At 42.7% G+C, this 22,469-nt stretch overlaps 1 protein-coding gene across 9 annotated transcripts in view; it reads right to left on the bottom strand.

The window, feature by feature from the left end:
• RHOBTB1 (Rho related BTB domain containing 1) overlaps positions 1 to 22,469 on the bottom strand; it is a 116,998-nt gene that overhangs the window by 20,116 nt on the left and 74,413 nt on the right. For all 9 annotated transcript variants that reach the window (XM_040624400.1, XM_040624402.1, XM_040624401.1 and 6 more), the window contains 2 exons: positions 17,096 to 17,297; positions 16,633 to 16,736 (listed from right to left, as the gene is read on the bottom strand). In XM_040624400.1, the coding sequence (XP_040480334.1) occupies positions 16,633 to 16,736; positions 17,096 to 17,287 (296 nt within the window). In that variant the 5' untranslated portion in view covers positions 17,288 to 17,297. The remainder of the gene's footprint in view (positions 1 to 16,632; positions 16,737 to 17,095; positions 17,298 to 22,469) is intronic.

Genomic DNA, 22,469 nt, shown 5'->3' with positions numbered 1-22,469 from the left:
AAAACAACAAAAACTACCTTTTACCAGTTTAAACGTAAAGGCGATGATGACTCAACCCAATGAGATAAAGCAAACAGTTTAAACATGACTGAAAACGTAACAGGTATTTGCTGTCCACGGTCAGCAAATACACAAGGATTTCTGCCCTTCTTCCCACTTCAGCACACATGTAGAGAGCACAACCACTTATTTGTTTCTGAAAAGAAAATGTCCCGAATTTGCAGGGATTTTGACTCTTTACTAGGTCTATGGCAAGAAGGTCGTATTTAACAGAAAGCCAGCAAGAGTTAGGTTGATGACTAATAAGAGAATGTCGGAAGCGGATTTCTCAAAGGTTATATATGACACACAGCAGGTAAGTGGGGAAAGAAAAAAAGTACTTTATAGTCAATTTTGACACAAGGATCTTCTATTTTTATATAATAACTTACCATTCTAGAAGCCAAAGAACCGTTTTTACAAAACAGTTGTTCAATTATGGTGTTTGACAGCTGCTAAAAGGTATCTTTAATAAGAATTATAAACCAATCATTCTAGGTTAAAATATGCTGAATGGTGACTTTGAAAACATGGAGGCAGAAGAATATAAAGAATAGGAAAAATTATGCCCAAGGATTCAAGACTATCTTGCAGCTAAATTCAGAAATAAACTCTTACAATTTTATTAGATGTTAATTTATTGCCTTTATTGTTTATGTAATGAGAAGAATCAAGACGATGGATCAAAACACCTTCTTTTTAAATCATTAATGAGCTTTCCCCCCTACATATCAATGAAGACAAACAAATATATCCAGGCAACCATAAAATTTCTAAAAATAATCATTTGCAATGCAGAAAACTGCAGGGTGCTTACATTAAATGTAATTCACAAGTTGAATCTTTAAATTTATATCCCAGAAAAACTGCAGCAGACCAGAGCAAATAGAGGGGAAAATCCTGAGATTAAAATATTTACAAATTATAAAGGAGGACCTAGGACTCAAAGTAGATGAATGTATTAATCTGCATGGTTAGGATGTCCTTGAAATAGATATTATCAGAGATTCGTAGACACTGGAAAATATATTATGTGTAAAAATATGCATAAATACATAAATGAAAGGGAAGCGTGTCTTGTCTTCGGGATTCTGATTTAGTTAGTGGAATATTCTGTGCACAGCCTAGTTCTAATCAGCATAAATAACCGTATCCAGGAAAGCCAAGAACGCTTTGAATTTTACATTTTTTAGGAGCTGAGTTTTCTATTATTCATAATCCTATTTATATAGGATATCTGATGCAGCTCCGCTCTAAGCTTCATCCCGATCATAAAACAAAGCCACCATGCATTTTGGCACAGTGAGACTAACATGGCAATCTGTGAGGTTCAATATTATAGAGAAAGAATTGAGGAAATGTATCCAGCACCTAAATGTGGAATAGTATGTATATGCATAAAATTGTTCTAATTGGTGCCCATTTCCATATTGAAGCACATGGCTATAAAGGAAATATTCTCAGAGCTTAATTTATATGACAGACATGTAGCTAAATGTCAATTCTGTTATCTAATTTTATGATACAACATGTGAGGTTTTGAAATCAGAGCTGGCTCGGTTGCCAAGGTTACCGTGATAACACTCAAGCCACTGAACACATACTAGTTACTATTCAGTTGACCTGTAAACAAGTACAGACAGGACCTTGGGGGTTGGAAAAAATGGAATCTCTTGATGATAGTAGCATAATGCCATCACACAATACAGGTCCGGAGGGCCCAACCTCTAATTGTGTCGCATCAATATCTCAATGCCGGAAATGCTGTTGGAAAGCTAGAAAAATAATTCAATGTTCTGTAGATATTTTGCCTCAAAAGGATGACAGTTAAAGAGAAGAGGTTGTATTGTGAGCAATGCTACCTCTGAAGCTAGCATAACTTATTGAATCAAAATTCTATTTGTGTCCTTGGAATCAAGTTATTCTTTTTTCCTTTTAGTAATGCACATTTAGGGGCTTTGAGACTGCATCTCCATTGTTTTACACTGAAAACAGTTAAAAAATAAGATCTTATTGTACCTACCAACTTGCTTCAGTGTCTTTGGTTTAACCCTTGTGGATCTAAATACAAATGCGAGTGAAGGAAACATTATATACAAATTATGGAGAATCCCATCCTTCAGGCCTGCCCTAATAATGTAGTACCCCAACCCTGATTTTAACCAAAAGGCTGGGAATCAGTGGACGTGGTGATGGATGGAGCTACAGAAAGATGCGGTTTTGACACATTCCTCCTCAGCCCAATATTCTTTTCTAACCCCTAACTCTTCACACAGCAGGATCCCCTGCGATCTAAACACCTATACAATCAAGTAGCTATTTTGAGAATGCCATGTATTCCCTCTAGATGGTGAGCCGCTTTTCTATCTAGTCGAGGAAGGCACGAGACCTGCCTCCAAGAATATCTCCCACTTTAGGCAGAATTCCAAGGAACTAGAGATATTAAATAACTTTTAATCAAAACATTCATTCCTGTGTGGAGACTGTTCAGTGTGACACAAGCTCGTGTTTAAAAATGCCAGGCCTATGAGAGAGAAAAAGAAAAAGGCAGGTTTTCTAGCATTTTCCACTTATGTGGCTCTGTTACATTTTTTTACTTGGAAGGGTTGAGCTTAAAAATAATTGGGAGGGGGAGGTGTGATGAGGACATTCTCACATACTATGTAGCAGGGTTAGCCTAGAAATGACCTCAGGGTTCCTATTTCAGCTGTAAAAAGAATCTGATAGGGTTTAAATGGCGTCCAACAGCTATTTGGAGTAGAAAGCACAAGAATTTGAGAATGCAGACGCAAAAGCACAGAGTAGACAAAACTCTAAACTCCAGAACCTGAATATTGAGAAGGGGTAGGAAAAGGTTTAGATTTTTTTTTTGATCCAGCTAAGTGGCTTCTTTAAAGAAAGCCAGGATTACAAAGGATTTAAGAGTGCAGGGTCTCAGTGGCTTACCTATGGAATGTTTATTTTGGGGAGAAAAATGTAATTTCTTTTCCCTAAGGGGAAGATATTAATGTAAGAGTTTCGCTAGGGGACTAACACATCAAATAATGCCCATGGAGTAATGTTTTGATTAGTTAAGTAAAAAAGAATCCAAAGTAAGTCTGTGTGTTGAAACAATTGCGAAGCCCACTTCACAGAAGGCTGGGGGCGTGGGGATCAGAGAGAGCCCAACTCATCCAAAACTGCTTGAGCTGATAAAGCCAACCTCAGCTGTATCGGTTTTTCTTCAGATATTAAACAAACAAGACAGCATGTTTTTTCAGTTATCTTTCAAGGAGCCACGGGCCAAAGATAGCATGTAAAAAATTGGCAAAGGTATTTGGGTAACATAAGGAGTGTGTGCAAAGTTGGGACCAATCCTTGTTGATGGATGAAAGAAAAAAAATCTGAAAACAGTGCATCTTACCCACGTATCTCGGCTCAAGCTAGACTTGAAACAGCAAAGGCCATACAAGTTCCCCAGGCCTGTCTTTATAATGTCTACCGTGAAATTATAGCAAACGTGGCCGCAAAAGTTCAGAGAAGCAACCAGAAGGTAAATTGCTTTTCCAATGAGAAATACCAAATTCATTCTCTGAAGAAGTGGTTGAAAAATGGTAGACAATCACTACTACACTGTGTTTTTAAGAATGGATTTCCCAAGTTCCTTCCTATCACAGAAGTCCTCTTACCTTCTTGGTTTATTTTGCCTCTCTTATCCCATCCACCCGGCCACTGCTGTCCCGCTAAGCAGCTGCTGGGGGCCTTGCGTTTTCTTATCTGCTTAAGTGAAGAAAAAATAACTAAATGATCCTTTATCTAAGAGCCTAACTTTAGGCAAATCTGATGGGCCATTGTGCAGGCTCGTGGGTTCCAGCTGGTCCTCGAGATAGCTGTGAGCTGTGGCCCTTCACCCACGGGCCAATTCTGGTCTTGCTTCTTGCTGCTGCACACTTGGTGACAAACAGTAAACCAACAGTTCTATTTACCTGAGTTTCACTTGGAAGTATCTCCTTGTGAACATACCCTTGAAAGCCTTCTGTTCTATGGTAGGACCCTACCTCTTTACACGTCAGTACTGCCTACCATTTCCTTTTTTAGTAGAGACTCCTATATCCTTCATCTTGGTAGAGATCATGATTACATTTTAATGGGCTTCTTTCCTTTGTCAGTGTACTCAGGTCCCCTTCTGGCCAAGATTCAAGTAGGAATCCCTGACCTCCCTCTTTGGGACTTCAAGTTTCTTTCTCCCCCTGTAACCTAAGCAGGTTCTTTACAGAAACATTTTCGAAACCATTCATGTCAACAACACACCTTTCATGCATATAGTCTGACAGCGCTATGCAAACAGATCAAAACAGCACGAAACAGCTGGGAGCATGGCAGAGAACGGGAACGTGTCACACGTGGCTTTGGGAAGTTTTAGTAGGGAAGCAGCCCGGTGTGTATGAGATGCAGAGGAGTTGTCAGTGATCGGTGAACATAACCATCGGGAGATGAATGGCTCTGTAAGCTCATACTCATGGAAGATGGAGAGGTGTGTAGGGGAGCGCCTGGCGGGGGATCTGGGGAGAGCAGGGCAATACCATGCAGTGCCCCGGCTGTGAGCAGAGAAATCAAGTCAATACTTTACCAAGAGCAGTGAGGCTTCTTAAGTACAGATGTTATGTGGGGAAAATTGTCAAAACACCCTGCAATATATTCAGATTTGGGAGTGATTAGCATGCGTGACTATTTCTTCCAAGCCCATAACTGCATGTTTAGTAGGAAGCAACATTTTAAATCAGTCTTCCCCCACCCTCCAAAACTGAGGCCAAAGCAATGCACGCTGTTAAGTGCAGGAAAGCCATATCAACATCCCACCAACGGCACCAAGCCCTGAGACAGATAAAACTTGAGTCTTAATAATAGCTGGTTCTTTGATCATGATACAAATATCAGGGGGGACACTGGTCCTGCCATAGAAGGTTCTGGGTTATCATCCAATAGAAACTGGCTGTTTTTCATTCAACATCCCATTTTCTCTACTTGGCAATCTATGCTTCCTGTAGTATATTCTTTTTTTTTTTTTTTTAAATATTTTATTTATTTATTTGACAGATAGAGACAGCCAGCGAGAGAGGGAACACAAGCAGGGGGAGTGGGAGAGGAAGACGCAGGCTCATAGCGGAAGAGCCTGATGTGGGGCTCGATCCCATAAGGCTGGGATCACGCCCTGAGCTGAACGCAGACGCTTAACCGCTGTGCCACCCAGGCGCCCCTCCTGTAGTATATTCTTACATCACATACAATCATCAGAGAAAGTTGAATGCATGTGAAATTAGGTGAAGCACAAGTAATCTATTAGAAGAAACAGTTTAAGCAATCTTATTTAACTCCTGGTCAACGAAATCAGGAAGCATTGACATAAAGAAGGCTTGCTTAATAGGAGGAGGTAAAATAGTGGTAATAAATTCCCTCCCAATACCACCTCTCATTGTCATTCCTCTTTGGCTTTCCCTGTAGCTAAACGACCAAGGAACTTCCTTCCTGTACTGTTCACTTTTTCTCCTGAAAGCAAGACTAGCTGTGGCTAGAAGCAAGCTTCTGTGTCAGCCTGAATGCCAGATGGGAGGTCTCTGGGATTAACCTCCCTGACTCTTTTGAAACAAATGTAATTAGCGAGATCATTCCATCACAATAGGAAAGGGAGTTTACCCAGACCTCACAGCAATCCTCCTTGAATCAATAAAGGTACAAGGACTTGTCAAGTCACTTACGCAGTAGCAATAAGCAATCATTCAATCATTTCTTCCAGCAATATTAACTGATAACATACTATGTATAAGGTACTCTCCTAGACATTGAGGTTACAGCAATTAGTTAAAGACACAAATCACCGTCCTTGTGCTTATCTTCATGCTCATATCCTAGTGGAGAACAGAGACAATAAGCAAGAAGAATATGTAAACTATGTGGTGTGTTAGGTAGTGACAAGTGCCAAATAGGAAATATAGCAGGGAAGGGGGGCAGAAATATTAGGGAGCAGAAGATGCTTTTGGAATGAGGTGACCAGGGAGGGCCTCACTGAGCAGATGACATTTCAGTCAAGACCTGAGGGAAGTAAGGGAGCTAACATGCTGCTATGTAGGGGGAGAACACTGGAAAAGGAAACAGCTAGTGCAAAGGCCCTGAGGCAGGATGTTTCCCTTAGGGAGTGGGGGGAAAAAAAGTAGGAGCTGAACTCAGGGAGGCAATGCTTGGACTGAGGTAGGGAGGGCTCTTACTTTGAACGAACTGGTGACCATTAGGGGTTTCTGAGCAGAATGACACGATATAATTTATGTTTCAACAGAATTGCCCCATTGCTATAATGAGAACTGACTAAATGGTGGTGGGGGTGGGGAGGGGATGTCAGGGTTGTTAAAGGCAGAAGGATGGGACTAGTGAAAAGGTAACAATCCCGAGAGATGATATGACTTTGGCCTGGGAGCAGTGTAGGTGGTGAGAAGTGGCAGCATTCCATATATATGAGGGGTGGGGTGGGGAGAGGTGTCAGCAGGGTTTGCTCATGGACCAAGTGTGGGATCTGACCAAGAGGAATCAAGAATGATGCCAGAGTACTTGCCTTGAGAAATTCTGTCTTCCCTCTTCCTGGTATTGACATCTGTAGTTCAGCATTTCTAACACTGAATCGTAACTACTTACATCGCGGTCTTCCCCGCTGTACCCAAAGTTTCATCTTCAGGGGGTTTATCCCATTCCTATTAGTTCCACACAATTGTTTGTGACATTCCATGTTTAGAAACAATACCCCGGTGACTGTTTATCTTATAATAAAAAGGCCTTATAGATACCGAAGGATAAAAGACATAGGTGCAAATGTGTCTACAGTCCTAAAGTCTAAAAGAAATGAGTTTAGGCCTAAAATAAGTCAGTTAAGGAATACAGTAGGGTTTTGATGAAGAGTGAAAGCAGTCTGTGAGCTATTATATTTCTTCAGACAATTACTGCTGAAAGACAGCCATACACTATCTCTGGTATACAGCAGAGATTAACCAGTTAATATATATATTTTAATTATTGGAATTTATCTAAAAACCCATTTACTACATCTAATAGGATACTTTCATAACACCAAGATAATAATGGATTAATGATCTCTTCATGGAATTGGATTATCTCCAGAAGCAAAGGAAGTGTAAAGAAATAGGCAGGTTACTTTCCGTAAGTAACACAGAATTAAGGCTGAAGGGAGCACCCTCCATTTCACAGACCATCTTGTTTTTTATATTTTAAAGATTTTATTTAGTCATTTGAGAGAGAGAGAGAGAGCAAGCAAGCACAAGCAGGGGGAGGGGCAAAGGGAGAAGCAGACTCCCCGCTGAGCTGGGAGCCCGACATGGGGCTCAATCACAGGACTCCAGGATCATGACCTGAGCCAAAGGCAGACGCTTAACCGACTGAGCCACCCAGGTGCCCTGAGCATCTGTTTTTTAAAAAACATAGCAAAAACTTAAAAAAAAAAAAATCAAATCAGTAAAATAGATAGCCAAGGTGATAAGTTGAAAAGACAATTTGCTAATTTGCTTTATCTTTCTGTAATTCAGCACTTTGTCCTTCTGACTATATTCTCTAGGCTGGGGGCACAGGAGTTCCAGGGAGAGAAAAAAGTGGTGGAATGATTTTGGACACCTAATGAATGGCCCACATTAAAAGTTACTGATAGGATTGTTGATAAGATGCGCTAAGAAAATTATCTGTGAAAATGTCCTGTGAACTTTACAGTACCAATTATTGTCAGACAAACATGATTATGGGTTCCAAAGTAACCAAGGATATACCTCGTATGTTACAGCTAGTAAGAATGGCAGAACATTCTCATCAAGAGAGGTTTTCTTTTTGGCTTCCCAGCCCGCGTCCCTTATTGAAACGTTACTGCTGAAAGCTAGTGATAGAATTATCCCCTGAAGACACTGCAGAATTACTCAACAGTCTCTTTCTTCTTACCACTTAATTTAAAAGGGAAAACTGTATGGGCTGAAGTATATTTCTTTATCAGAATGTTCCAGTATAGAAACACCACAAACTGATAAAAAGTCGACACACTTAGCTATTATTTGACCCAACTTGTCAAGCTTACAGTTACTAAGTAGTAATGGAAAAAAGGTAAAAAGAAGACAGAATGCAAGACATTAATCTACTGAACAATGCATATGTCCCTTACTCTCTTTGCCCAGCTTGGTGGCCTCATCTGTCATGTTTCTGTGGCACCTTGTGGGGCCATCAATGCTTTTCTGGGCTGGACCAATAAGGACCGTCTTTCCTAGCCATGTGAGCAGTGTTTGGGCCGCAGCCAGCATCCTTCCAGGTTCTGGAACATGAGTGACCCCAGCCATCAATCAAGCCCTGTTGCTCTCTCATTTGGCACTGCTGTTTCCCAAGGACAAATTCATCCTGGGGACAGGGCTTGGTTGGACAAAGAAATCCCAGCTTTCTGATGTTCTGCCTTCTGGTCACCATACAAGATGCACCAGTGCAGAGCAGAAAGGACAGTGTGGGACAGCAGAAAGGACAGTGTGGTACAGAGCACGCACGGCACATTTTCTGTGTGCCAGATGATGGCATTACTAGGCTTGAGTGTTCTGGTGCAGAATCTATACATTTCCACCACATTTAAGTGTTTGAATCATTTGTATTCATTTAGTCTAATGCATTTTTGTTTATTTGTTTTGGATAAGCACGAAGCAGTAATAATCCACCTTCAATTTTTCTACTAAATGCCCTCATCTTTGGACAAATGGATTTAAAGTAAGTAAATAAATATATGTATTGAAAAAATGATTCTTACAAGGATCTTGGAAATGACACTCAGAAAGGAAACAACCTACAATTGGAAAATTGTTAGTATTAATACAAGTAATTTTCTGTTTAATAATACTCATTCAGGGGCACCTGGGTGGCTCAGTGGGTTGAGCACCTGCCTTCGACTCAGGTCATGATCCCAGAGTCCTGGGATCGAGCCCCACGTTGGCCCCCTGCTCAGCAGGGAGTCTGCTTCTCTGGCTCCCTCCCCACCTCGTTCGTGCTAGCTCTCTCTCTCGTGCTCTCTCAGATGAATAAGTAAAATATTTTTAAAAGAAGAATATTCATACAAATAAGGCTTTATGAAAAGAATTTATAAATCTAAAAATTTGGGAGGGAAAGGTGGTTTTGGGGATGTGGCGCAGTGTCCCTCCCTCCTTTTTCTCCTGGCCGCAAAGCCCATCTTTTCATTTGCTAATTGATTAAGGAGAGGTTAGGCACCAGAGTTTTCCATCCGTATCACCCTCACCTTGGTACATGATTTGTGATTCTTACTATAAAAAAGTGCAAATATAAAATTCAGCCTAGTGAAACAGTTTGGAGTTTGTTACAGTGATGTTTCCTTGTAAATGCCTTAGAAGATCCTGCCATGTGTAAGATTGATTGACAGATTCATGCACTCATTCAACTAACATTTATTAAGCTCCTCCTATATGCCAGACCCCTGGCATTGGAGACATAGAGTAAACAGACAAAATTTCTGTCCTAGATACTAGAAATAATAGCATAAAGGCACAGAAGAAGATGATGAAGGAGCCAATTTTCAAACAGTGTCATCATGGTTATGATAAGAGATTTGCCACGGTGTCCTGTGGAACGTAAAGGAGAGACATTTCACCTGGATTCTAAAGGTGACAGGGAGGGGGAGAGAGTATGGAGGGGACTTGTGGGAGTTTGTGACCCTAGTCCTAAATTCTTAGAATAGTTGCGGTAATTAACTAGGTAAAGAATAGGTGGGCTGGGGTGTAATTTCTAGGTGGATGTAATGTACGTTTGTGGGCCTACCAGCTACAGAGAACACAGGACTGCAAATATTGTTCTGTCTGGAGCAAGACAGGAGGCTGGACAGGCAGGCTGGGACTCAGTCCAGAGAAACAAAGCGGGGTGGAGTTCACACCCGACGGGTAGCGACCTAACCCTGAGGGAAGGACACTCCTCGCCCACCTCTGCACTCAATCCTCAGCAGGGTGACTGAGTACGGAAAGGACGAGGTCATTTGTGTACTCCCACAGGTTATCACTGCACTCCGCAGTTCCAGAAGGAACCAACTACAAAAGCCCACATTGTTACTATTTGAGGGAGAAACAGAGAAACAGGAAACTTTCAGGGAACATGGAGTCCTCTGTTCAGCTATCAGAGGGTACCTGGTCCAGTGTATCTTCTTAGAAAAAGATACAAACACAACCACAGCCAAAGACACAGGCCCCTTAGTCAGACTGATCCACACAGCTGAGGGCTTATCTCTGGGAAAAGGGAGTCAGCATGATTTGGGGAAAATTTGATAGTGTTCCATCACTGAACTTTGGGATTCTAGAACCATCCCATTACTCACAGTCATCTATTCAGGATCTGGTCCCATTTCCCCCCCTAAGTTCACACAAATGACTTGTATTTTCAATGTGAATTAACTTTAAGTTCTAGAAATAATTAAAACATATATTGTCTATCCTACACATTTCCTCACATTTCATAGATTACTTTGACTATCCATAAAGATATTTTTATTTAAAAAATTATTCGAGGGGCGCCTGGGTGGCACAGCGGTTAAGTGTCTGCCTTAGGCTCAGGGAGTGATCCCAGCGTTCTGGGATCCAGCCCCTCATCAGGCTCCTCCACTATGAGCCTGCTTCTTCCTCTCCCATTCCCCCTGCTTGTGTTCCGTCTCTTGCTGGCTGTCTCTATCTCTGTCAAATAAATAAATAAAATCTTTAAAAAAAAATTATTCGAGATGCAATTTAAATACAATAAACTTTGCAGTCTTAAAGGATTCAGTCTGATTAGTTATGACATTCATATGCACCCAATACTATCATCCCAATCAATTAACAAACATGTCCATCACCTCCAAAGTTTCCCTGTGTCGCTTTGTAATCCATCCCTCCCCCTCCCTCTTCTTTCCCAGGCAACCAGTGATCTACTTCCTGTCACCGTGGATTGCATTTTCCAGAATGTTACAGAAATGGAATCACACAGTATGTGCTCCTCTCCCTGGTTTCCTTCACTCTGTCTCTAATGTTTAAGAGATTCCTCCCCTTTGGCTGAAGTTCAGTAAAGAGCATGATAATCACGATGATTCCACGGCAGCGTGCAACAAAGCATGGCTTGAGGACCACCTGCTTTATAATCATCCAGGGACCAGCTAAAATTTGCTGATTTACCTCTCCCTAGAACTCTGACATCGGAACAACCAGCACCGGCGGACTTACTCAAACTTACAGTTTAGTCCAACCTCTTGCGGAACAACTATGCTTGTTCCTTGGTCCAGCTAGCTATTCTTGCAAGTCTACTTGTTTCTTTTTTCTTTTCAATTTTTTTTTTTTTTTACAGTAGTGGGTGTGGAGCCCAACATAGGGCTTGAACTCACTACCCCAAGATCAAGACCTGAGCTGAGATCAATAGTCAGATGCTTTTCCGACTGAGACACCCAGGCACCCCCTTTCTCCTATTTTCTATAACCTGGGCAAATCTTAGTTCTTTAGGCCACAGCAGTACACAGGAGTAAATATCTTTAGGACAGAGATTGTGATAATTTTCCTAGATCCTTTTGTGCTTACATTCAGAAGTGTGGTTTAGGTTACTTTTCCATATAGTATGCACATGGTGAACCTTCCTCCTCTTGCTGCTTTGCCAGAGCTGCTCAGATGCCAAATGCAATGAGGTGCCAAAAAACCCTGTAATCCAGATGCCTACTTTATTAAAAAAAAAAAAAAATCAATAAGAAAAAAAAAAAGAAATCCATTGTGGACAAAGTATCAGAATTTTAAATAAAGTCAGGACCAGTAATAGCGCCATGCTGAGCCCTACCAAGCTTGAATGAAAAAAATCAGTGATCCTATCTTTTAAAGTTATTACTATTTACATTTCATGACCAAGGTGATTGCCTTACTGCCTCAGCCTCATTTTGGCCCAGGCTCACCTCCACTTGATAGATTTCACAGTCCAACAGGCTTTTTGCTGTCCTGAAATCGTCATTGGAATGTTTCTTCTGGCCCAGCGTTTATAACCTGCCACGGACAAGATGAGCTAATTCAAAGCACTCTTCCCAGACACATTAGCTGCTTCCTACTTTTCCCCTTGCCGTTAACCACAAGTACAGCCAATCCCAGACAAAGACATAAACACTGGTCACCCATAGTCCTGAATTTTTAAAAGAGCCTCAACCGAGCATTCAAAATGGGATGTGTTCATGGTGTATCTGATTACTTGTGCCTTCACCGTGAAACCAGACCTATCTTACCTAAATAGACACACAGAAACCACGGCCCTGATTAATGTTGTCATTTAAAACATGTACCGTACCTCTCATAGGAGCTGACAACATTTGAGAAAAATCAGTATTATATTATAATAATCTGTATTAATAAATGAGTTCCAACTGAACAGAAAATATGCCCAGAAACTGTGGGGAGTAAGGGCAAGGTTCTGGATATGTTCGTTAAATTTTTAGGGGAAAGCATGCCATATAAAGTACCCAAGGCTCTTATTCCCTTTCAAAAAGCTCACTTGGATGTATCATTTTTACTGAAAGTGAAAGCACTCATGTTCAGCTATTTAAAGAAAGAAGCTGTTCGTTATGTATTGAAGAACTTGAGAGGCACACGGCATATGAGAACATGGAGAAGGCTGGCCTTCACTGTCCATAGAGAACAGCATACACATCTGACTGGACTAGGTCATTTCCAGGCACAGCGTGGTGGAGAGGGAAGATACGGGCTCTGGAGTCGGACAGAACGAACAGGAAAAGCTCAGGTCTGCTCTTTCCTCGCTGACCGACCTTGGCCCCATTCTGTGTCTGTTTGCTCAACTGTGAAATGAGCCTACTTTGCAGGGTCACCGCAAGAATGACGTGGTAGGGCGTCAGGCACAGGCCTGGCTCACAGGAAGCCTTGAGTCCATTGTAGCTGCTGTTATCCCCACCTCCGGCACCATAGGTTTCATGACGTGTTGGAAGGTTATCTGAACCTGAGACAGATCAATGGTGAGGTTTTCAAGGAAAGGAAACAATAACATTGGTAATTATTTACGTGTGGTGTGACTATAGGAGGGGGCAGGGGGCCCAGATGTCCTGTGGAAAGGCAGAGCCCATCCTCCCCGTCTGTGTTTTCCATGCCAGCTACCTCACTGTGAACATTTAATTCTTAGAATGGTTCTGGGGAGAAAATCTGGAGCGATAGCCCTTTAAAAAGAGGCTGTCTTCTTGCCAAAAAAGGGCAGTTAATCACAGTCCTGGTTACTAGGTACAGTTTTGTTCTTGATATTTTAAAAGACCCAGCAAAGAGCTTCAAAGGTTCATCCAAAGTGGCTAGAAAGTAGGTGGTGGGAAGAAAGGCTACAAGAGAATTGGAGTCATTCACTCCAGACAAGAGATGGTTTGACAGGTGCCAGATGTGTTACGGGCTAGGATGCCGAGGCTGCTCTGCCATCTTTCCTCTCCATCGAACAGTAGAAGGACTCCTTCCTATATTCAATATTTTCCTTGGGTGGATGATTTCCCTTCCTGAAGCAGAGGGGTCAACCAGGTGACCTTGTGAGATCCCTTCTAGTTCTAAGCCTTTGCACAAATACGGAAGAGCACAGAGACAGCCAGCTCTTCAGTGTGGGGGTGGGTTCCAGCTGCACCTACTTACAGTGAGGTCAACATAGCTTGGCACAGAAGGAGGAGTGGGAGCCAGGAGTTAGGCAGAGGTGGGTTTGACTCTGCCTCTGAAACTCACTCTTGGGCAAGTTATGGTAGTAAAAGAACTCAACTCTGTCCTCAGCTGTAGCATGGAGATAATCTCTGCCTTCTAGGGTTCCTGAAAGGATTAACTGAAATAATGTTGGCAAAGCACCTAATATCTTGACTGGCACATGTAAGCCTTTGATAAATTGGAGCTATTATTCTGGTTGGTTAAAAAATGGGTTGAAAATTTAATGCCCTTCTGCTTATAGTTCTATCATGCTAGGAAAATTATAAATTCAAGTATGCAGACCGACAGCACCCTGGCCCACAGGGTCCACGCAGTAAGTAGAGGCCATCCCGTGCCAGAGAATGTTTGAGGGGACACCTTATCAGCTACCCTGGTGCCAGGAAGCAGAGGACGCTGAAGACAAGGTCTAAGTCACTTTCCTAGGACTCTGATTTTGCTCACTGTAACCGCAAGAATCAAATGAGGGATTTTAAAGAGGTTCCAAATACATGTCCAGGTATTAGGAATATATCACATCCCACTGATTTGTCATTCACACGAAGTGCAGTGAAAAACATCCATCAAAGAGCAGGTGTGCAAACCAAACTGATTGTCAAAAATTATAATTAGGATTTTTTTTCCCCTTCTCAAATGATCCAAAGCTAAAAATGGAAGTCACAAAGAAATTAACCAGCTCTTGCCAAGCAATGAAATACAGTGGCCGAAACCCTATACCAAGTAAAAGGAACTCCAATTGCTACCAGACTCTTCCACAAAATGTAATCTTTCGGTGCCACATCAATGTGGGATCACATATTTAGTGTTACAGAAAGATGCGGGAGGCTGAGACAGAACAGCTCTGGGTTTTGTTCTTTCCCCGTGGTGGGGTCTGTGGCAGGACGCCTGCAGGCTGCGGAGAATCGGAGAAGACAGAGGTACAAACAAGCACATAAACTGAGGCCCACGGAGACCTGGGCCAGAAACGCGGGAGTGTTTCCTGAAGCCCCTCTGTATTGCTCGGAGAATCAAACTTGGCTTGAAGAACACATCCTGTTTCCATCAAAGGGGGAGCAGGTTAGAGCAGAAAGAACCAAACGCTACAGACAAGGAAGCAGAACAATGCAGTTGGAACTGATGGGAGTCACAGGAAAGAGCAGCTTGTTTTTGTTGGGAGGGAACAAACAGAGGTGTGACCCATTGTCAGATGACTCCAGATACATCAGGGGGCTGGACAAGACCCCGTGGGGGTACCATTAAGTCAGTCCTAAGCAGGAATCACACAACAGAGGAGCAGCCCTTCTATTACCAAAAGATAAGAGTTACCCTGCGGGGCCAAGTTAAAACTGGTTTTTCAACCGCATAGAATTCAAGTGGCAACAAGCCCCCAAGCTAGTGAGACAGTTAAACCCAAACACCTTAGTAAGCTCCGCTCGAGGGCCATCACTTTCAGACAGCTTTTTAGAAGCGAAGGTACAAAATGTCCACAGAAATCTATCGCATCCATACTTCGCTTAAAAGTCATAGTTTGATCATGCGGGCTTACAGCCATAGAGATTACAAATCGACCGCCTAGTACTTACGTGGTACTTTATCGTCACTTTTCATATGTGTGGAAAAATTGGATAAAAGAAAAAAAAAACCCAAATGGCAACGAATATAAGAGTCAAAAACCCACGGAAAGAAAATAAATTATGAAACAGGAAATTCAAGGAGAAGAAAAGTATCTACAACACTGGATACTAACCTCAAAAGTCCTCATTACCTAGGGGACAGTAAAATCCATGTTTTATTTCCCATATGCCTCTCTCTTGAGTCCCCACGAACAAACTGGTCTAAATGGCAGATTCTTTCAGTGTGTGAACAACTTCTCAGGAATGGGACAAACCCTTTCAGCAGCTTTATTCAGTATTTCAGACCATGTGGATAAATGCCAGTAAAAGTCTGTTCGAGCCTTCAGAGAGCTGCTGGCTTGAAGGAAGAGAGGTACTTTTAGAAATGCCTGGCTCATTACTCAGGAGGAACTCATGGCCTTGGAGTATCTAATCCAATCCTGAGAGGTCACATGACATTTGATGTCCACAAAGGACAACGGATCCATGACACCTAAATTCTAACCTTAAGATCAAAAGCGTTAATTTACAATTAAGGGGTAAGAAAATCTCCTCCTTATCTGGATTTTGATAGCTTATAACACATTCACTGAGACACCTTAAGTTATGGTGACAAGAAGTTGCTAAATACTTCCAGGCACTTGGACCATGTTATCATATCCGTCTCCTAGACTTACGATAGGGATTGCACTGGATTTTTCCTTGATTTTTAATGTAAAATAGACATTAGTGCTTCAGTTCATTTTGGAAATATGCCTTGTGAAGGATTTCAGAGGTATTTTTCTTTCTTTTTAAAAACGACCTTCAAATAAAAACAATAGACTTTTCAGATAACAAAGCCCGAAGCAAATAACATCAGACTCTGCTAATATGGTCATGAAAAGACCAAAGAGAACTTCTGAAGTGGGGTGGCCAAGTGCTAAAATAACTTAAAACATTCTGGCAAAAGGTAAATAAAGTACCATTCAGGAAAACTGCAATCAAAGCTGCCCAGGGCCAGAGCACACCAGAATCCTCTAGCAATCGTCCCAGTTTAAGGAGCACTGGTTGTTTTAGACGAGGGACTTCCTGGGAGGGACCTAGTGTCAAGGCAGACTGCTTTTCTTGACATCAGAAAACAACACCATTTTTTTTTCTTTTTTCTTAAACACAGTGCAGAACCCAACACATTTCAAGGCCATATGTTGTGGCTTTTGTTGATTTATAAAGCAGCTGCAGGTTTTGGAAAGGAAATTGTATGCAAGCTCAACCACACGGCCCTGGTCTTGGTTTACCTGCCATACGCAAAACGCCTGTCTTTGTGATGATCGCCAAAAGTATCCCAAAGCCTGAGAGAAACGCTCACTTCATCCACAACATCCCGGGAACGCTCCAGGACCTGCAGGAGAGAGAGCGCATTCCCTCTCAGTGTCATTCCAAGGCTCCTCAGGAGAAGGATGCCCAGGTCAGCACCCTCGAGGCCCCCTTGTCCCACCTGCGTTTAGTTTTCTCGTTGCATCTAACAGGACTTGAGCTAAGTCCTAATTCCCTTCCTGGAATCACGTGACTCAACCCTCCTCATTCAGGATACGGAAGCCATACTCCCAAGGGCGGATCTTGCTTTTGTTTTCTCTTGTGGCACTAAGAACATTAGCTTGATTTTTGCATGCACAAATGACCCCTACGCCCCTTTTAAAATCAGACTGGCAATAGCTAGGCTGTGCCCTGAGGAGTCGACCGAAACTCCAGACACCTTACCTCCTGGCACACGCGGTACTGGTCAATCGCCCACACGGTAGGCACATGGGTGGCCAGCAGCTGATACTGTGTTAGCGTCGTGTTACACGCTCTGGCACAGATCAAGCGCGTCTTCCCCACGGCGTTGTCTCCCACGACCACACACTTGATGGTTTCAACGTTGGGTCTTTCGTAGTCCATGTCAGTGTCCATTTATAAAACTCTGTAAGAAGACAGTGACGGAGCAATGAAAGACGAGAAGGGTCCAGGCACTTCTCCGGAGGTCCCCAAGCATAAGCAAGAAGTTTGGAAGTTCATACGAAGCCTAACTCACACTCAAGTCTTCTATTTATGTCTCACACGAGTACAAAAACATCACCGGATTGTTATTTTGACCCCAAACGGTTTATTCCCGTTAACATGTTATTTTCTCCTTGGTTTTCTCTAAACACAACCTGCCTACTGAAAATCCACCCAGACTGCTGGCACACATTTATAGCTCACTGGCTACTCATGTGGACCCACGAAAGAGACCAGTCACCTGCAGGTTTAACCTTAGACATCGGGGCGTGAGCTGCCTCGGCCTATTAGCTTCCACACCGTCACAAGCTTCCACCAGCCCCAAGTCTCCCATTGACAGGCAGTTTACTGTCGGTTCTACTCTATCATGGTGACTTAGAGGGGGATCCAAAGTGCGAGCAGAAAGGATTCCTCAGCTTTAAAGAAGGGTGAACTGTAAAACTGAATTTTGATACATCCATAAAATTAATTTATATTTATTCATCTATTTTTATTAATCAAATTCATAAAAATGTATTCTCAAGAGGGGCACCATAAAGCAATATATTTTTAAATTCTTTCTCTTTGTTTTCATCAAGAAATCTGGAGCCTATGGTAAACAATGCTTTTACCAGGATGAGGAGCTACTTTGGAATCTTCCTGAAACCATCAAAAGGGTTTAAGAGGGTTGCTGAGTGAGGGGTCAAAAGGAAGAGAGAAAGCTGCTGCCAGGTCCCCCCCCCCCACCCGGGAGCAGGAACCTCCATAAAATATAGAGCAGGCTGCTTCCCGGGCAGCTGAGCGGGTGACCAACCATGCAAGATTTTAAGATTTTAATGAATGAAAATCGCCCTTTCGAGGAAGTCTATTGTTAAATGAAGAAAATTGGTTAGATGGTTACTTTAAAAAAAAAGATTTATTATTTTAGAGTGAGAGAGAGAGTGCATGCAAGCAGGAGAGGGGCAGGGGGAGAGAGACAGAAACAGGCTTCCTGCCGAGGGTGGAACCTGATGTGGGGCTCGATCCAGGACCCTGAGATCATGACCTGAGATGAAAGCAAGAGTCGGATGCTTGACTGACTGAGCCGCCCAGGTGCCCCTAGATGGTCACTTTTCAACAAGGTGATAGATAGTGGTTTTAATGGTCATAATGGACAAGAAACTGTTCAGAGGAGGGCTTAATACATACCTGGGCCTCCATAAGTATTTAAATCACCTGATTTGAGAAAACGGATAATCTGGATAATATGAGATTACAAGTATAGAGGGAGAGGCAGAAAGAAGGTTATTAAATAGAATGAATACTTTTTCCCAGTTAGGACCATCTGAACACGAGACTGTCTCCTGTAACACCATCACAGGACGTGTTAAACCTGAGGCTAGAGACTATTTGGCGAGAACTGAGTGGAGTGATTCACAGATGTGTGGTGAGGTTAGGATCTGGTCTGTGGTTCAAATGCCACAGAGAGGCTTAATATAGACAGATACCTGCTTCCCACATGCAAATGCAGATTCTGAAGGTCTTGGGTGGAGAAAGAGGCTTAAGGAAAACTCCAATTCAATTCAGATGGATCATCCACGTGGGGGGACTCCTTAAATTGATCTCTTCAAAATCTAGCCTATGGTTTTATTAGTTCCTGATTGCACAGTATAACGTGGCACAAGCCTGATGTTGGGATTAGACCAGCGGTCCTTAAATATCTGCTGGAGAGCATTCAACAAAGTCTGGAGATATTTTTGGTTGTCACAGTGCAGGGGGGAGTGCTACTTGCTTCTAGTGGGTAGAGGCCAGAGATTCTTTGAAGCACACAATAATACAAGAGGACAGCCTCCATGACAAAGAATAATCTGGCCCCAAATGTCAGAGTGCTGAAGTTGAGAAATCCCTGCCTTCGAGGGGATGTGAATTTCAATCCTAGTCTCCCCATTTCCAGCCATTCGCCACTGGGCAAGATATTTGTGCTTTTAGCCTCAGCTTTCTCATCTGTTAAATGGGAATTCTAGTACTAGTCTCCTCAGGGAGCGAGGGTTAGGTGAATGGATGGAGCTGACACACTGACGCCCCCAAAGATCATAATCATGATGATGAGGATGAACACCTTGAATTGAGTCAGGTGGAAGACCGGAATTAGACGCAAAATCAGAAACCTAATAACCACAAAGATCTATAAAAAGGATACATTTTAGTAGAGAAATTAGGGAGTAATTCATTGAGAAACAAAGACCATAAGTACAAGATGGGGCACATCTGATGTTCTACAAAGAAGGCAGAAAAAGTGCCGGGTGGGAGTTGGACATAATTAGCTACACAATAATACAGCTGGGAAGGTAGGTTAAAAATATTTTTCTGGGGTATTTCTCAATTCTAGAATAAACATGATAACAGTTATTACTGATACAAAACTTCGTATGTTTCTGGTGCTACTACGAAGGGGCGCCCTGTGTCAGAAAAACAGGATCCGTTTAGAGCCCCACAACTGGAACCTGAGGTATAGTATTTTGATTGTCCTAAGTGGTGGAAGACCTTTCTCTATTGAAAGCGATTTTTTTTTTAAGGTAGATAAAAGTCATAGAGAGCCAATCCTTAAAATTTGGGGGTATGTTTGGATTTAGCGAAAACTGAAATAGACACAAAGATTACATGGTTGGTTTTCTTGTTGGCTTGCAAACCAGCTTTGAGAGCAGACCCCAAAAAGGAATCCCCCAAATAATCTGAATCATGACAGCGTTGGTGGAATGGCCGTGTAGCTTTCACAGAAGACTACTTTGAACGGGATGAAAGCTCTCCTGGTTTTATATTAAGGCTATGATTACAAAAATATCATTACTTATTTATAGACACATCTCATGCACAGTTCTAAAAAAGAATTTCTGTGTCAAAGGTGAGAATAACATCCGTGGGTCCTCTAATCTCTGGCAATCTGCTCAAAACCGAAGTGACTGCCAAAGGTGCTGGGCCTCGTACAAAGGGGACAAGTAAGGGAAATAAAAAGCAGAGCAGAATTCAACACTCACAGCCCAGATCACTCAATTGAGACATGGAATTTCCAGGAAGGGTTTTCTGGATTTCCAAATGCTGAAAATCTTTTCTTTCGGGTAGAAATTTTATTTTGTGGTAATCTGAAAATACATCTACACGTGTATTGTAAACCGATTGTTTATCTGTTACACATAAACAAACATGAAATTATGATAATTATAAAAATAAGCAATTTTATCCTTCTTTACTTGTTATGGGCTCTAATTTATTCCTATCTAGCACTCTTATGGTTGAATGAGCTCTTAGGACCATCTGGTTAATGACTATCTGGTTTCTGATTTTTATTTACCTAGAATGAGAGCAATAAATATTATTCATTTAACACTGTTAATAAATTTCACCACCATGAATCCTGCTGATCAGTGCAGACACCCTTTTGCCTTTACATCCATATCTGAGGAGACAAAGAAAGTATAATAAAAGAAAAAGAAAAGCTGGGAAGGACCAACACTGATAGCCTGTTACTATGGCAGCTTTGTAATCTTACTCAAAACTGACTTGAACTTCGTTCATACTTTCACTGAATCCTCAGGATGTGGACGCTGACCATGAAGTGCTGAAGAATGTATCTGCACATTCTGGACGTCAGAGCGGGACGTTTATTTAAGACTGGCAAGTGAACAAGACGGTGTGGGGGCTGGGGAGTGAGGCCTTGGTGAGGGGGCGTAGGGTGGCTGCCCCCCGGCTGCTGGTGCCCACCATCTCAGGCTGCTTAGAGACTGTGGTCATGGCCTCCTGGCTGTCAGTCGCCCCAGGTGCCCACGCCATGATTACTGTCATCTTGTGCACGTCACGTCCCTTCTCCACGTTCACCACCAACTCAGCCTTCTCGCTGTGTTCACAGGGTGATGCATCCCACACTTTAGCACCAGAGTCCCTCCACCTCTTCGCCACCAGTGCCCTTCCCCACACTCTAGTTGAGCCCTTCACGCTTTTGGTCATGTGCTGGATACTGTCAGCCAGAAACATTTTGCCCCTGAAATCTCGAGTTTCAAAATCCTACTCTTAAAGTAAAAACTCCTCCCTTGACAGCCTGGGCTACGGGAAATGTGGTCACGACAGCAGCTCTCCTCAGGAGATGGAATCCTTCTCCCCCCGTCTTGAATTCGAGCTAGCCTTGTGACCGTGTGGCCCAATCCAAAAGAATGTGGTGGTGATGCCGTGTGGGTTCCAGAGTCAGCACCTTCAGAAGCCCGGCGGCTCCACCCTCTCTCGCTGCTGGAATGCTGTCCTGAGGCTGTCATGTCAGGAAGCCGGCCAGGCCTCGCAGAGGAATGGAATTCACAGCTAGGAGAACGAGGTCGCCCTGCCTATGGCTTCACCACATGCCACAGAGTGTGCTACTTGCATCCTCCAGCCTGGCCAACTCCCCAGCTGAAGGAAGCTTTATGAGCGAGCCCCGCTAAGGAATCATCTAGCCAACCTACAGATTCATGAGAAAGTACGAATTATTGTTTTAAACCACCAAGTGTTGGGGTGATTTGTTATGTATCAGTAATTAACTGAAACACACCCATTATACCTTAGGAAAATCACCAGGACCTTGACGCCGTCTCCTATTTGTTAAAAAAAATATCAGATTATAGGTCCCTTTTGGGTGGATGATCTTTCCTACCTAGGGCTGATGCATCAGGCCAACTTTCTCTTCACCATCACCCTCCACATCTTTATTGCACGTGCAGTAGGCAGAATAACGTCCCTCAAAGATGTTCCTGTCCAATCTCTGGGATCTGTGAATGTGTTCTGTTACATGGCAGTTAGGGTAGCAGATGGAATTAAGTTACCACTCAGCTGACTTTAGCATAAGGAGGTCATTCTGGATTGTCTGGGTAGGTCCAGAGCAATCTATTCAGGTTCCTTCATGTGGAAGAAGGAGGTGGAAGATCAGAGTGAGAGAGAAAGATGAAGATGCTATACTGCTGGCTTTGAAGATGGAGGCAAGGGCCGTAAACCAAGGAATGCAAGTAGCCTCTAGAAGCTGGAAAAGGAAAGGAGACATATTTTCTCCTAGAGCTTCCAGAAGGAACACAGCCTACCGACATCTTAATTTTAGCCCAATGAAACCCATTTCAGGCGT

This window comes from Ursus maritimus, unplaced genomic scaffold (assembly GCF_017311325.1).
Source record: "Ursus maritimus isolate PB19 unplaced genomic scaffold, ASM1731132v1 scaffold_7, whole genome shotgun sequence".
In the NCBI taxonomy this organism is placed as follows: domain Eukaryota; kingdom Metazoa; phylum Chordata; class Mammalia; order Carnivora; family Ursidae; genus Ursus; species Ursus maritimus.
This window is presented reverse-complemented; position numbering and strand designations above follow the sequence as displayed.